Source organism: Lissotriton helveticus, chromosome 2_1 (assembly GCF_964261635.1).
Source record: "Lissotriton helveticus chromosome 2_1, aLisHel1.1, whole genome shotgun sequence".
Lineage (NCBI taxonomy): Eukaryota > Metazoa > Chordata > Amphibia > Caudata > Salamandridae > Lissotriton > Lissotriton helveticus.
Genome location: NC_136059.1, coordinates 1,517,100,322 through 1,517,114,363, shown reverse-complemented (window position 1 = coordinate 1,517,114,363; position 14,042 = coordinate 1,517,100,322). Strand labels below are relative to the sequence as shown.

General features: G+C 47.7%; 1 protein-coding gene across 2 annotated transcripts in view; it reads left to right on the top strand.

Annotated features, from left to right (window-relative positions):
* The window catches only part of LOC144818734 (zinc finger protein 484-like), a 253,023-nt gene that overhangs the window by 221,934 nt on the left and 17,047 nt on the right, over window positions 1-14,042 (top strand). For both annotated transcript variants that reach the window (XM_078676426.1, XM_078676425.1), the window contains one exon: window positions 11,406-11,519. In XM_078676426.1, the coding sequence (XP_078532552.1) occupies window positions 11,406-11,519 (114 nt within the window). The remainder of the gene's footprint in view (window positions 1-11,405; window positions 11,520-14,042) is intronic.

Sequence of the window (14,042 nt, the reverse complement as noted above, 5' to 3'; positions counted from 1 at the left end):
TATATTGAGCTACTTAACAGGGCTGCTCATTACCTTGGGGTGGAGCTGCATAAGGAGGCTTTAGAAAAGGATTATTATTCGAAACCCTAAGTTCCTCTCGGAGAGCTACTCATACACTGCCAATGCTTAATGGGTTGCTTAAGCATACAGATGAGATCTTTAAAGATCATGTGAGGGCAAGAATCATTACACCCAGGGTGGAGAAAAAATATAAACCTGCACCTACTGACCCCGCCTACATCAACGGTTAGCTGCCTTTGGACTCTCTTGTGGTTTCCAACGCAGGCAAGAGAGCTAACTCACAGACCACAGGTGAAGTCCCTCCTCCTGATGAGGAGTCAAAATTAATTGATGCCTCTAGCAAAAGGGTAGCAACACAAGCAGCCAATCATTGGTGCATTGCTAATGCTCAAGCTTTATTAGCTCAATATGATAAGGCTCATTCTGACGAGTTGGAGAAGCTAATGCAATTTCTACCTGATGAGCATAAATCAAAGGCTAATGACCTTATTCAGGAGGGCAAACTAATCACAAATACCTCCATCAGGTGCGCATTAGACCCAGCAGACACAGCAGCCCGCGCAGTAAACTCCAGCGTACTGCTATGGAGGCATGCTTGGTTGAGAATTTTAGGATTCAAATCTGAAGTGCAAGCCTCTATTCTCAACCAACCATTTGACAAAGAGCACTTCTTTGGTCCAGCAGTTGACACCTCGCTGAAAAGAATGAAAAAAGACACGGAGGTCGCCAAGTCCATGGGGGCTTTGCAGTTACCTTCAAATAGGGGATCCTTTCGTCGCTTCTTTTACAGGGGTGGCTCCAAGAATGTATCCACAGAGAATCCCTCCTCCACTTAACTTACAAGGGCAACAACCAATCGCCCTCATCAAGAGGTTATTTTAGAGGTGGCTTTAGAGGAAATAACGGTAAGGGAAGAGGCACAGGCAACTCAACATGTACTTTCCTCACAAATAACAAGCAGTGACTTCCTTCCGCTACTCCCTGATCATTCCACTCCTGTCGGGTGACGTCTCTCCCAATTTCTACCTGTCTGGAATACAATCACCACAAATGGGTTCTACAAATGATCCAATATGGTTACTGCCTGGGACTTAGACACTCCCCCAAACATTCTTCCAAGATCACACGCAATGTCACAAGAACATCTCACCCTTCTCAAGCAAGAAGTTCTCTCTCTGTTAGAGAAAGAAGCTATAGAACCAGTCCTGTTACAATATCAAGGGGCTGGTATATACTCCCTATACTTCCTAATTCCCAAGAAGGACGGCTCTCTCCGGCCTATACTAGACCTCCGAGAACTAAATCTATACATTCAATCGGACCACTTTCATATGGTGACACTACAACAACTGCTCCCTCTCCTTCAGCAAGGCGACTTTCTGTCCACTCTGGACTTAAAGGTCGCCTATTTCCATATCCCAATACACCCTGCTCACCGCAAATACCTCAGGTTTGTGGTAGCAGGCCAGCATTATCAATTCAAGGTGCTCCCATTTGGAGTAACTACAGCACCCAGGGTTTTCACCAAATGCCTGACAGTAGTTGCAGCTCATCTATGAAGACAACACATTCACATCTTCCCATACTTAGACAACTGGCTCATAAAATCCAGCTCGCAACAAAGCTGTCTACGTCACACTCACAAAACAGTGCAGTTGCTCCACGATCTTGGATTCACAGTAAATCTGTACAAGTCCCATCTCCAACCATCCAACACACAAGATGATTTGGGAGCCACTATAGATACACAAAAGGCTCTGGCCTACCCCTATCCGGCCATAGTCCACAATATGCAGATTCTACTCTCTCAGTTTCAGTCTCAACACTCATTGCCAGCTTGAGTGTTCATGCAGTTAATAAGAATGATGGCGTCTTGCATTCTAATAGTCCCTTACGTAAGACTTCAAATGCGTCCCCTGCAGGAATGCTTAGCACGTCCGTGGAACTAGGCTCATGGTCTGTTATTAGATCTAGTGTTGGTAAACGGCCGCACCCATCGCTCTCTGCAGTGGTGGAATACACAAAACCTTTCAAAAGGGCGGCCCTTCATCGACCCAGTTCCACAGATAGTGCTAACAGCAGACGCGTCGCTCACTGGTTGGGGAGCTCATCTCCAGATGCACACAATTCAGGGCATGTGGAGCCTGCAGCAAAAGCAGCTTCACATAAATCATCTAGAGCTGCTAGCGATTTTTCTAGCGCTCAAAGCATTTCAAGTTCATCTAGTAGGCAAAACCGTCCTGATTCATACAGACAACATAACAGTAATGTACTCCATACAAAAACTGGGGGGGCACACTCTCTCCAGCTGTCACAGCTAGCACAGACCATCTGGAGATGGGCCATACGTCACAAAATGTATCTCCTCGCAGAACACCTTCCAGGAGTAAACATTTAAAAATTAAGAAGGGGGGGAGGAGCTTGGCGGGCATCCGAGATGGCCGCGTGAGCACAGCGCTCTCCGGACCCCCGCCGCTCCCGGCATAATATCCTGCATGAATCCTGATTTTCCGCGAGGATTGGTATAGAGGACGTTGGGCTGATCTACCTGGACCTTTCAGAACTTTATTTTGACACCGGGTGCCTGAGTTATGGTGAATTGAACTTTTGGGCTCCGCCCTTGAGGTGCGCCCGGGTCTGGGTGAGGCTCGGTGGCCGTCTTGGAGTTGAACAACAACGGCAGGGGGATTGGACTTGTGGGTCCCCTTCTTAAGTTTCGGGTTCGATTCTGCCTCTGACTGAACATCGGCGAGAGGGTCGGGCCGGAGCTGGTTCCAGGACACGCGTCGGCTATCGGGCCTTTGGCTGGACTGTTCTCCTGTTTGGCTGCCCCTATTCTGGTGATACCTTTGGCACGGTCCTTTGGTCCCGAGGCCTCCATTTCTGGTGCCCGGTCCGTTGACCCTGGTGAATCTCCTTGTGACGCATCTCCAAAATGGCGGGCAGAGGGGACCGGGAGACGCGCAAGACGAAGACACCTCTGCGCGGGGGTCCGGTCCAATCCAACGTTATGGACCGTTATACCCATTCTAAGGGGTCCCCCGGAGTTGCCCTGCCTGGTCCCAGTGCATCTGACCACGTCGTAGATGCGTCGACGGAGCCTTCCTTGCAGGACATCATGGGCGCCATTTCTGGCATGAGGGAGTCAATAGGCCAATAGTACGAAACCTTGACCCACAAAATTGACACCGTGGCAATCGATGTGACTCTAATTCGAGCCGACCTCTCCAAAACGAACGAAAAGGTGAAGTCGTTGGATATCAAATCATCCAGCCTCACGGCGGACGTCTCTGAGATACAGACGGAGATTGGCAATCTCCGTAGGGTGAACGATTTCATGACCCGGCGCTTGGAAGATTTTGAGAACAGGGCACGCCGCTGTAATATTCGCGTGGTTGGTGTACCGGAGAACCCAGAACCCCACTCGGTTGATCTCCTGGTTGAAGACCTGATCCAGAACCACCTTTCTCCGTCTGGCCTTAGTAAATTCTTCACAGTGGAGCGGGCACATCGTGTTCCGGGGGGCCAGGGTAAGCCAGGCGCCCCGCCGAGACCTATTATTGCCAAGCTTTTCCACTATAGAGATCGGGACGCTATCCTGCAGGCGTCGCGGGTGAAGGGCCCGGTGGCCTTTGAGAATGCCACAGTGCACTTTTATCCGGACTTTTCCCAACAGGTCCAGAAGCAGCGGATGGGATTTCGTAGTGCTAAGAAGCGTCTTAGGGACATGGGGATGCGCTACGCTATGCTCTTTCCGACCAGGCTGCGGGTTGAGTATAATGACCGAACTTTCTTCTTTGATCGGCCGGATGCTGTGAATGACTGGCTGGACTCCTTGCCTAGCCGACCTCCTGAGACTGAGTCCGATGCCCACCCGGGCGGTGCTGAAGGTGGTGTAGAGAGCTGAACATTTCGTCTATGCCTGGTGCCTTGTTTTGAATGACTCTTCCAGGAGTGTGTGCCTTTGTTCCTCTACCGCTTATGTGATGTGATGTATGTTCTTTTCTCGTCATTGGTCTTGATCGGGGTGGCGGGTGGGACGGAGCCTTTCCTCCTCCGGGGTCTTTGTGTAGAATAGGGGTTCTTGGGCGACAGGCACACTGCAGGTTGGGGTGGCTTTTTAGCTTTTTGCAGGGGTGCAGGGTGGGGGGTGTTTCCTTGTTATTTGGGGGGTGGGTGGTTGGGAAGTTCGTTGTTTGTGTGTTCGGTTTTCAAGGCGACTTTATCCTGTATTTGAAGATGTTTCTGGTGTCATGCTCATTGGTGGGGGGTTTTGGCTTTGTTGGGTGGGATGGGGGGTAGCGGGTTGAGATTTGTTTCGTGGAACGTTAACGGTCTGGGAGATCGTATCAAACGAAGTGTGGTGTTGAAATGTATTCGACATTTATCTCCTGATATTGTTTTCCTACAGGAGACTCATTTGGTAGGCAATGTTTGTCATGCAATGAATAGGTGGGGCTATCGCCTCGTAGCACATTCGGGGTTTACCTCGGGTTCTAGGGGGGTGGGTATCCTTGTCCGGGCTTCCCTCCCCCTAGCTATTGATGATGTCATTCAGGATGATCGGGGGCGGTATGCTGTCCTTGTGGGTCGCTATGAGGGTCGTGCCCTCTCCTTATTTACTGTTTATGTGCCCCCCGGCTTGCAGACTTCTACCTTTTCAGATTTGGGCCGTGTCTTGCTGGACCTCCCTGATAGTACGCTCTTTCTGGCTGGTGATTTTAATTCGGTGTTCTCCGGTCTCCACGATCGCCACCCCCCTAGAGATACTCCTGCGGCCCAACAGTGGTTGGGTGGATTTTTGGATACCTTTGGCTTGGTGGATTGCTGGAGGCTTTTGCATCCTACTCAGCTTCAATATACTTTTCATTCTGGGGCCCATGGGAGTCTGTCTAGACTGGATTATTTCCTGATGCCTGCGGCTCAGTCACCAGCGGTGCGTGAGATTGTACATCTACCCAGGGGTATTTCTGACCACTCTCCGCTCTGGCTTCGTTTTGAGGTTGGAGTGGAGGCAGTGGGCCGGGTAGCTCCCATCAATCCGTGGTACCTTACCTCCCCCGAGACCCGCAGCCTTTTGCTTAAGTCTTTGGACGCGTATTTCCTGGATAACGAGGGGTCGGTTTCCTCAGCTGTGTCCCTATGGGAGGCCTTTAAGACTGTGATTCGTGGGCAGGCCCTCTCCCTTATTGTTGAAGCTAAGAGGGCGAGGAATAGGGAGGTGGTGGACCTTGAGGGAGAGATTTCTGCATTGGAGGATGCTTTGGAATCTGGTGTCACATCTGCGAAACTCCACGCCCTGGGTCTGAAACAATTTGCCTATAAATCCATGGTCACGGATGCTGCTAAAGTGATGTTTCGGGAGCAACAGGGTCGTTTGTATGATGTGGGTGACAAGGCGGGTAAATTGCTGGCATGGCTGGATAAGAAGGAGAGAGCTAATCGTGTGGTGCCCGTGATTCAGTCCTCGAGTGGTGAGAATGTGGCGGACCCGATTGGAATAGTTGAACGTTTTGCTGAGTATTTCCGTGTGGTGTATACCCCTGTGTCTGTGAGAGATGTGGCTGACTCTCGCCTCCTATTGCGTGATATAGCTCTGCCCAGTGTCTCTGATTTGGATCGTGTAGCGTTGGATTCCCCCTTTACTGTTGATGAGATAGCTACTGCCATCCGTTCACTCCGTTCGGGCAAGGCGTTGGGCCCGAACGGGTTGCCAATTGAACTGTACAAGTTGCGTCCCGACAGAGTGGCGCCATATCTTCGCGCCATGTTCCTGGAGTCCCGGGAACCGGGTATTCTCCCCTATGATCAGCGACTGGCCACGATAGTTGTCATCCCCAAGGATGGTAAACCGCGGGACCTTTGTTCATCCTATAGGCCCATATCTCTTCTGAATGTCGAACCCAAAGTATTGGCGAAACTCCTGGCGTCCCGCCTCCTGACGGTCATTAGTGGATTGGTCCATCCAGATCAATCCGGATTTATCCCGCATCGCAACACGGCTCTGAACCTACGTCGTCTCCACGGCGCGATTGCGAGGGCGGGGCTTCTGACGGAGCCGGCCATCTTGGCATCGTTGGATGCCTCAATGGCTTTTGACACTGTGGAGTGGCCTTATCTTTGGGCGGCTCTTGAGAAATTTGGTTTCGGGCCTGAGTTTGATTGGATCAAGTTATTATATGCGGAACCTCTGGCACAAGTAGTGGTAAATGGTAGAGTTTCGGCCCCTTTCACCCTTGGTAGGGGTACCCGTCAGGGATGCCCCTTGTCTCCGTTACTATTTGCACTCGCCTTGGAACCATTGGCCGCCTGGCTTCGGTGGGAGCCTTCGCTCAAGGGGATTCGCTGGTCTCCGGACTTTGAGGACCGCGTTTCGCTTTACGCGGACGACATTCTTTTATATCTCACCTCCCCGCGCAAATCCCTGACGGTTTTGTTTGACGTTCTCACTTCGTTTGGTGCCAACTCGGGCCTCGTTATTAACTGGGCCAAGTCCTGCGTGTATGTTCTTTCGGGTGTTTTACCCCCACTGCCGAGCAGACTTCCTATCCAGGTGGTCCAGTCTGGTTTCAAATATTTAGGGATTTTTATTACGTTGGACTCCTCGCTCCGATTTGAGCGTAATCTCCTCCCCCCGTTGCTTAGATTGCGACTGGACGTGGCCCGTTGGCGTAAGCTTCCTTTGTCTCCTCTGGGCAGGGCGGCCCTGTTTAAAATGATGTCCTTGCCGCGGTTCCTCTACGCGCTCCAGAACTCCTATGACGCTATCCCCAAGACTTATTTCCGAGAGATCGAGAGTCTTCAAAGGCAATTGATTTGGGACGGGCGTCTACGTATTGCCCTCGCAAAACTCACCATCCCTTGGTACGACGGGGGCATGGCGCTCCCCGATATCAAGCGACATTATTGGGCTTCCCAGCTGTCTGCTATTAATCACGTGATGTTTTCACCGGGTCGAAATCCTGCATTCGAGATGGATAGACTTCAGCTGCCGGGTGGGGACTTTAATAGAGCGCTTTATTCTCGATCAGCCGGGCGCCATCTTGTGGGCCCGTCCAGGATTGCAGTATCTGTGTGGCGAGCCGCGAATGTGAGTTTGGGATGGGAGGATCGACTGACACTGGCGACGCCGCTTTATGCTTCGGAACGTTTGGGGTGTCTCTGGTCTACTAAGGGCTTTGACCGCTGGGATATGATTGGTATATGTAAGGTGGGTGATGTATGTTCGAAAGGTAGTGTGAAGTCGTTCCAGGCCCTCCAGGAGGAATATGGTTTGAACGGTAGGGAATTCTTTCGTTATCTGCAGGTCCGGCACGCCCTCACCTCAGTCTTGACTCCTGGTGGGGCCCTGCCCGAGTCTTCCCCCCTCGAAGATCGTGTCCTTGATGGGCACCTGCCTGATAGCACTATTTCCCTGATCTATAAGAAGCTGATCAATAATCGGGCTGACTTATTGGTCCGACTTCGGGAGGCTTGGGTCGGCGATGGGTTGGAACTGGACGACGAGGATTGGCAATCGGCACTCTCTTCTCCCAAGGAGGTGGCCATTCCTGCCCGTCTCCGTTTGGTTCAACTTAAAATCCTTCATCGAGTGTATGTCACTGGTCCGCGTCTGGTAACGATGGGCTTTTCTTTGGATGGGTTATGTAAGCGTGGTTGTGGATCGAGTGCAACTTTTTTACACATTCTTTGGGAGTGCCCGGTTGTGGTGGCTTACTGGACTGCTGTGCTTGAGGTGATGACTGCTGTGACTGATGTTGCCCTGCGGCCGGAGCCTCGACGATGTCTGTTGAATGTGTGGGAACCCACTGATTACTCTGTGGCCCAGACCAGATGGGCGACCTTGGGTTACATGATTGCGAAGCGGGATATTGTGCAACTCTGGGGCGCTTCCAAGCCCCCTGAGGTCTCGAAATGGGAGGACAACATGGACTGGTCCATGTTTCGTGAGAAGACTGTTTATGTGGCCAGGGGTAGACCCGGGGCGTGGACGAAGATTTGGGGCCAGTGGAATGAATATCGTGGGGATATCTGTACACCTCCCCTTGTAGGCACTACTGATGTTGTCCTGTCTCCCTAGGCGAGCGTTCCCGGAACCCTTTCATACCGTTTTTTGCATTTCCGATTCTCCCCGCTGCTCCCCCCCCTCCCCCCCCCCCCTTCGACTTTGTTGGAGCCTCAGGGCTCTTGGTAGGCTCTCCTGATTGTTGACCATCCCCTCCGTTCTTTGGGCTGACCTTGATTACCGTGCATTCGCCTTTCTTGTGTTTGTTTTTCTTTTTTGTATAAAATAAAAATTCATTATGCTCTGTGACATGTTGGGAGTAATGCTTGGTGCTAGATTTGTGCCTGACCACGGGTGTACACTTCTGATTCATGCCTTGTGCCTTATTTTTAGCGGCCAGCCCGTGAGGTTGTAGGCCCATTCTTGTATTTTTCTATGCTTGCTCAAATAAAGGTTTTTAAAAAAAAAATAATAATAATAATTAAGAAGGCTTACTGGGTTTGTCAATGGTTCAACATCATATATAAAGCAAGCCTATTGACTTTGTCAGGGGGGTCACCACATAAATATATAAGGCAATCGTCACATACTAGCATTCACCATTAAAACCAATGGATTCAGTAATCAATTCTAAATACATTCATTATCAATCAGCATTGCATTATTCACCAACAAAATGTTCAATAAAGCATTTATATTCAAAACAACATCAAACAGGTGTTTTATTTGACCACTTCATGCTACATTATGCAGCCATAAGACTAACCATTACAGGTCTCTGCACTCCTGTGTTAGAGAGCACTAAATCCCAGCTCCAGGAATGTTTGAAACCTTTTGACCTTATCTGGGGGTCCTAGGTTTCCTGCCCTGTGAAGGTTAGGGCAAGCTTTAAATCATTTGGAGGGGGGAAAAGAAGCTTCCACTCCCTCAGCCCCCGCAACATCTGGGCACAATGTTGGTGGTGCCTCTGCCCATTGTTGGTCACCACAGGAGCAAGAAAATATGCTAAAAAAAAACTTTAGAACCATTATGGTGCGCTCCTACCACAGAGCTATGAAGTTTGTATGAGCAGCTTTTCGGGGTGGGAGCATTTCCTTTTGTTTTTATTTTTCTTTCTTTTAATCGGTTGCCCCGGATCCACTCTGGGCATCCACAACTGTGCACCTCATTGGCTGCTTTTAAGGAAGTCCGAAGGCCCCCACGACACAGGCTGCTCCCCAGACGCCATCCATGCCAGTCGCAGGAGCCGGCATCAGTGTCTTCTTCTCCTCATGGGTGGGAGCAGCCTTTGTTTCCTGTTCTGCTGTGGCAGGAGGAGTCTTTTGTCCCTCCTCTCACTGGGGACGGAGTCCCGGGATCCTGGTTGCTTGCAACGGCCCTTAAGGAAAGTGTTGCCCCCTTCAAAAAAGGCAAATTTGTTAATGGGGAGGGGGCCACACACATACCCCTCTTCCCCAAGAGTTAAACCAGGGGTGAGGGGGTACATTTTTAAGTTTCAGTGTAGGGCCACCCACTTGTTTTCTTTCCAGGAGATTAAAGGTCAAATCCTTTAAATAGCCATGTTTTGAGCCCCTATAACTGATTTTGATAATCTTTAGATTGTTTTGCTCTGGGCAGCGAACTCTAGGGAGCCTTTTCACCTGCGTTCCTGATTGCTAACGCATACCTTTTGCAGGGAGCTGGTTTTACTGGCTCCCTGCTCCCGTCTTCTCCTTTCATTGCTCCGGGTGTTGTTCTCCTACTTGTGGGGGCTTCTTGTATAGCCCCTCTACCACCAGCCAGCAGAGCACTCCCCTGCTCTAACTCCCAATTCTCATGGCTGTCTTGTAGGGCATTTGGGGTGGCAGCGGAGGTCAGATATCCCCCCCCAACTGGTCATAAGGTTAGTTCTCCTAATAGCTGTTCATGATTCTGCTGTCACAGCCTTCCAGGTCCAGCGCCTTGTTCACAGTCTCTGCCTTGAGCTGGGGTTTAGAAGTGTGAGTGGAAAATTCCAGATGCCAGGCTTCACTGGCCAATCCAAGTACCTTTTAGTCACCCCTGTGTTGGACACCCTTTTAGTAACCTTTGGTGTCTGTTGTTTTTTAAAATTACCATATATGTTATGACAATGTATTAAATGTATGTATATCTTTTTAATTGATTGGTCATATAGTCTGATCGGTTTCAGTTCTCTATATGATTTTTACTATGTGTATTAATAACATGTTTGTTTTATACAATTATCTATATATTCTCTGATTGTTCCTTTGTGCATTTTGGTCTAGTTATTTGTTTATCTACTAGTTTAGATTGCCTAGGATTTTTTTGCATACACAATCCAAGGATCCCACATCTTCCCTGTCCCAAAACTTCTGCCCAGCATTCTGGAACAATCCAATAAGGCTGAACCCTTCTTCCCATGGTCAGAGCTCCTGTGCCAAAGCTGTTTCTAAGATAATGAACATACCCTCCCTTGTGTTCACTCCAAACATGTTCTGGGTTAGCTCCCCCTCACTCTAGTTTTGGAGCCATGTTGGCTGGAGCGACAAAGGAAGGGGGCAGGCCAGTTGTCAAGTTCATTTGCTTGTGGCATGGAAGGTCCCTTTGACGATAACTAATCCTTGGGCAACGGTATGCTTAAAAATTTCAAAACCTCTTCCAGGGAAGTGTAGTTGGAAAAGGGATGTAAGCAACATAATGTCTAAAATGGGGGATGCATTTATCAAAACTGAAGAATAAAGTTATGGATTGCAGCTGTGATCGTATTCAACAGAATTTCCATTTGATAGCGAGGGGGGGGTCGTGCAAGAAGAGGAAGCAACCTTGATACCAACTCCAGTAAGTTCTGAAGTTTGGAGTACATTTATGAAATTTGTAAATGAGCAGCCTCTTCTCTGTTAGTACACTTATCAGTGCACCTGAGTAGGTACAGTGCTGAGATTAACAATGGCCCCAACTCTTTCTGACATTTTCATTCATACATTATTCTTGCTTACTATTACCATCCAGTTACTTGTATGTTAACCCTAAGCAGTTTCTAATGAGAGCAGATTGTTTCATCTGTCCTTGTTAGTTCCTGATAAAAGTGTTCAAAAGCTCTTTATTAATTATGTTGATAGCATAATCACAATGTGAAAACATTCCTCACAGGTGGCCCCAAATCATCATAGCTTTGATATTCATCAGGATGCTCAGATGAGCCCTACAGCCCTGTCTCCATGAGACTGTTTGCCAGGTGACTAAGACCATAGAACCACATGGATGTACCCCAAATTTGGCATTGTTACCCTGGCATAGAGAAGGTCTCAACAGTCTACATTTTTTTCTGCAAGAAAGCAGCCTAAAACAAATGGTTCCATTAATCTGCCTACTACTTAATTACTGTTTTTCCCTTTAGGACAGTGTGCTGCTAAAAGACAGGCTGTGTCATTCACCATTAAAGATGAGGGAGATTCCTATTCCATGGATCAAAACGAAGCTGAGAGGACGAGAAATATCAACAACCCTGAAGGTGAGTACACTTTGCTGTCTTTCTAGGACATCAAAGAAGCAGCTGCCATTGTCCTGGGCTGCTTGGAAAGTGAAAGCACACATGGCGCTCTGAATGTTGCAGGAAAGCATGTTGTGCCTGCAGTAGGAGAAACTCTTTAAAGAAAATAGAGCTTACAGACTAAATAAGACATGTTGTCTAACAAGAGAAGTAAAATGGCCAGTCCTCATGGGAGGTTACAAATGAAGACAAGGCGGTACTAAGCCGGGACTAACAAGCCTATTAACGAATCTGAAGCCTGCATTTACAAAAGACAATGACACAAGCCAATGAAAAATATGGGTGGAGAGTGGGCGTAGCTTCAAGCCCATACTCGAATACAGAATGCTTTGCAGAGCAGAAAGTGTGCTGCCCAGGCTCGACCTAAAAAAAAGAACCAGTACACACTAAGTCACATGGGCATCTTAAGGATTTTGGGGCCCCTGTTAGGAACAGATTTGAATTTATTATTCAATTTCAGCTCTTTCATGCCTCTTTGGCCAGGTCACTGACAGTGCACAGGCACAGCCGTCCAAATTCTACATGTGTTTCCATAGAAAATTCAGGGATAATTGCGTGTGTTTTCAATACTGTAACACAGCAGCAGCGCACTAATATTATTGCAAGCGCTACCGCTTTTGGGTTATTTGTAAGTGACCAACCAAAGCAGAACCGTATAAAGAATGGGAGAAATAATGACATGACAAAACATCAGAAGGCTGGGCAGAAATAGGATTACTGGGGTAGGGGCGAACAGAGATAAAAAGAGATTTGGGATTTCATTTCAAAGTTTAAAAGCAAGGGGCCGTGCCCTCTTCAGTTGGGAGCTGGGGGGAGGGGGGGTTGTTGGAGGCAAAAGAGAAGGATTGATTGTTTTCTGTTAGGATCATTTGGTTTGTTTTAAGTCATGTGAACAGAAACAGCTAGGGAGAGTCCTTCAGCTAAGTGTGCCAGTTTATGAGCATGCAGGGCTCTGTAAATGATGCAGGGGGTTTTAAGTTGGATGAAGGCTCGCATAGACAGCCAGTAAAGATTGGAGAAAAACCAGGGAAAGTGATAATATTTTCATTTGCCGTTAATAAGATAAGCCTTTTCGCACAAAGCAGCCTTGAGAGGGAGGCGAATGGTATTAGGAAGACCACATACAAGGGTGTTTCTTCTATCAATATGAGAATAATCAAGGGCTTGTAGACTAGTTTTGAACGCTGCGGAGGGAATGAAGGACTTAATCTTGCAATGAATGCTGATTTGCAACCAAGCTGTTTTGTAGACATTATCCCTGACTGAGTGATAAGGGGCAGTGTGAAAGCCAAGAAATTTTGCTTTTTAGGAATTGAAAGGAATGAAGCCATCAAGATGCAGTGAAGTTAACCACGATTCAATGTATTCTCAGTTCCACTGTTAGGATATTTTGCCCACAAGTCACTACTGGAAAGAACATGGCAGGTGTTGACAGTGGCTTCATTTATTAGTAAGTTTTGGGGCTCAAGAGCATAACTGCAACTACTACGCTGATTCTATGGCAATAAATAAATAACATCCACATGAAATGTCAAATCATAGGAAGTATCTTTTCAGCATTGGTCAAGAGGTCAAAATTCTGAACATACAAATTCTAAAAATAAAGTGTATACACTTTCAAAGAAAATAGCCAGCCCATTGTTTTATCAAAGAAAAAAGTTCTTACGGACCAATGATAAAGATTTGTTTTAAACTATTTTTAAGTTGAAATGGAGGAAACTAAATTATAAGTGCTATAATCCAATACAAAGCAGCATGGTTTAACACAGTAAAATTATGTGTTTTGCCAAAAGTTACTCTGATTTCTCCGTACAATAGTTCATAGCTTATGCAGGCGGTGTGGTGCCTTTTTATTAATGTTTACTGCCTTTCTAGCAGCTGCTCTATGTACTATTTTAATGGCGATCCATTTATTTTTTTTGTAGACATCTCATGAAGGTCTGCATTATAGTCTACCATAGTGACTCAAATTGTTTGTGCAGTGGTGGTCGAAAGGTTTTCATTGCATTGATTGCATTGCCAAAGGAATGCATATTTCACATGCCTATTCACTCAAGCTGACTTAACTTTTCATTAGTAGATGAGGGGTGTTGCAGCACTTGCCTATCATTTTTACTTTTATTTAGATTGCCTAAGTATAACTGTGAGTGGTGATGCAGCGGAAAGTTGGGATAAGTTTCACTTAGTATATAACCCATCTATCATCTGTTTCCTCTCTGCGCCCACAACATAACACTAGATTCATAAAAGGGGGTGGTGATGGACAGAGCATCTGAATTAAGCAGAACACTCCTACCCAGTCAAAAGATCAGGGCTTGATCCATCACCGTTTTTTAGCTCACTGCACCATCCCAGTTCAGAACCTGGCTACCTGCAAATTAGTCTGTCCCTGGCCCAGTGCATCATGGGAACAGGGCAGACCAAACTACCAAGCCAATTCTTTACTGGAAAGGAAACAAGCTTCCGGGGACCGGTTTCTGGCAT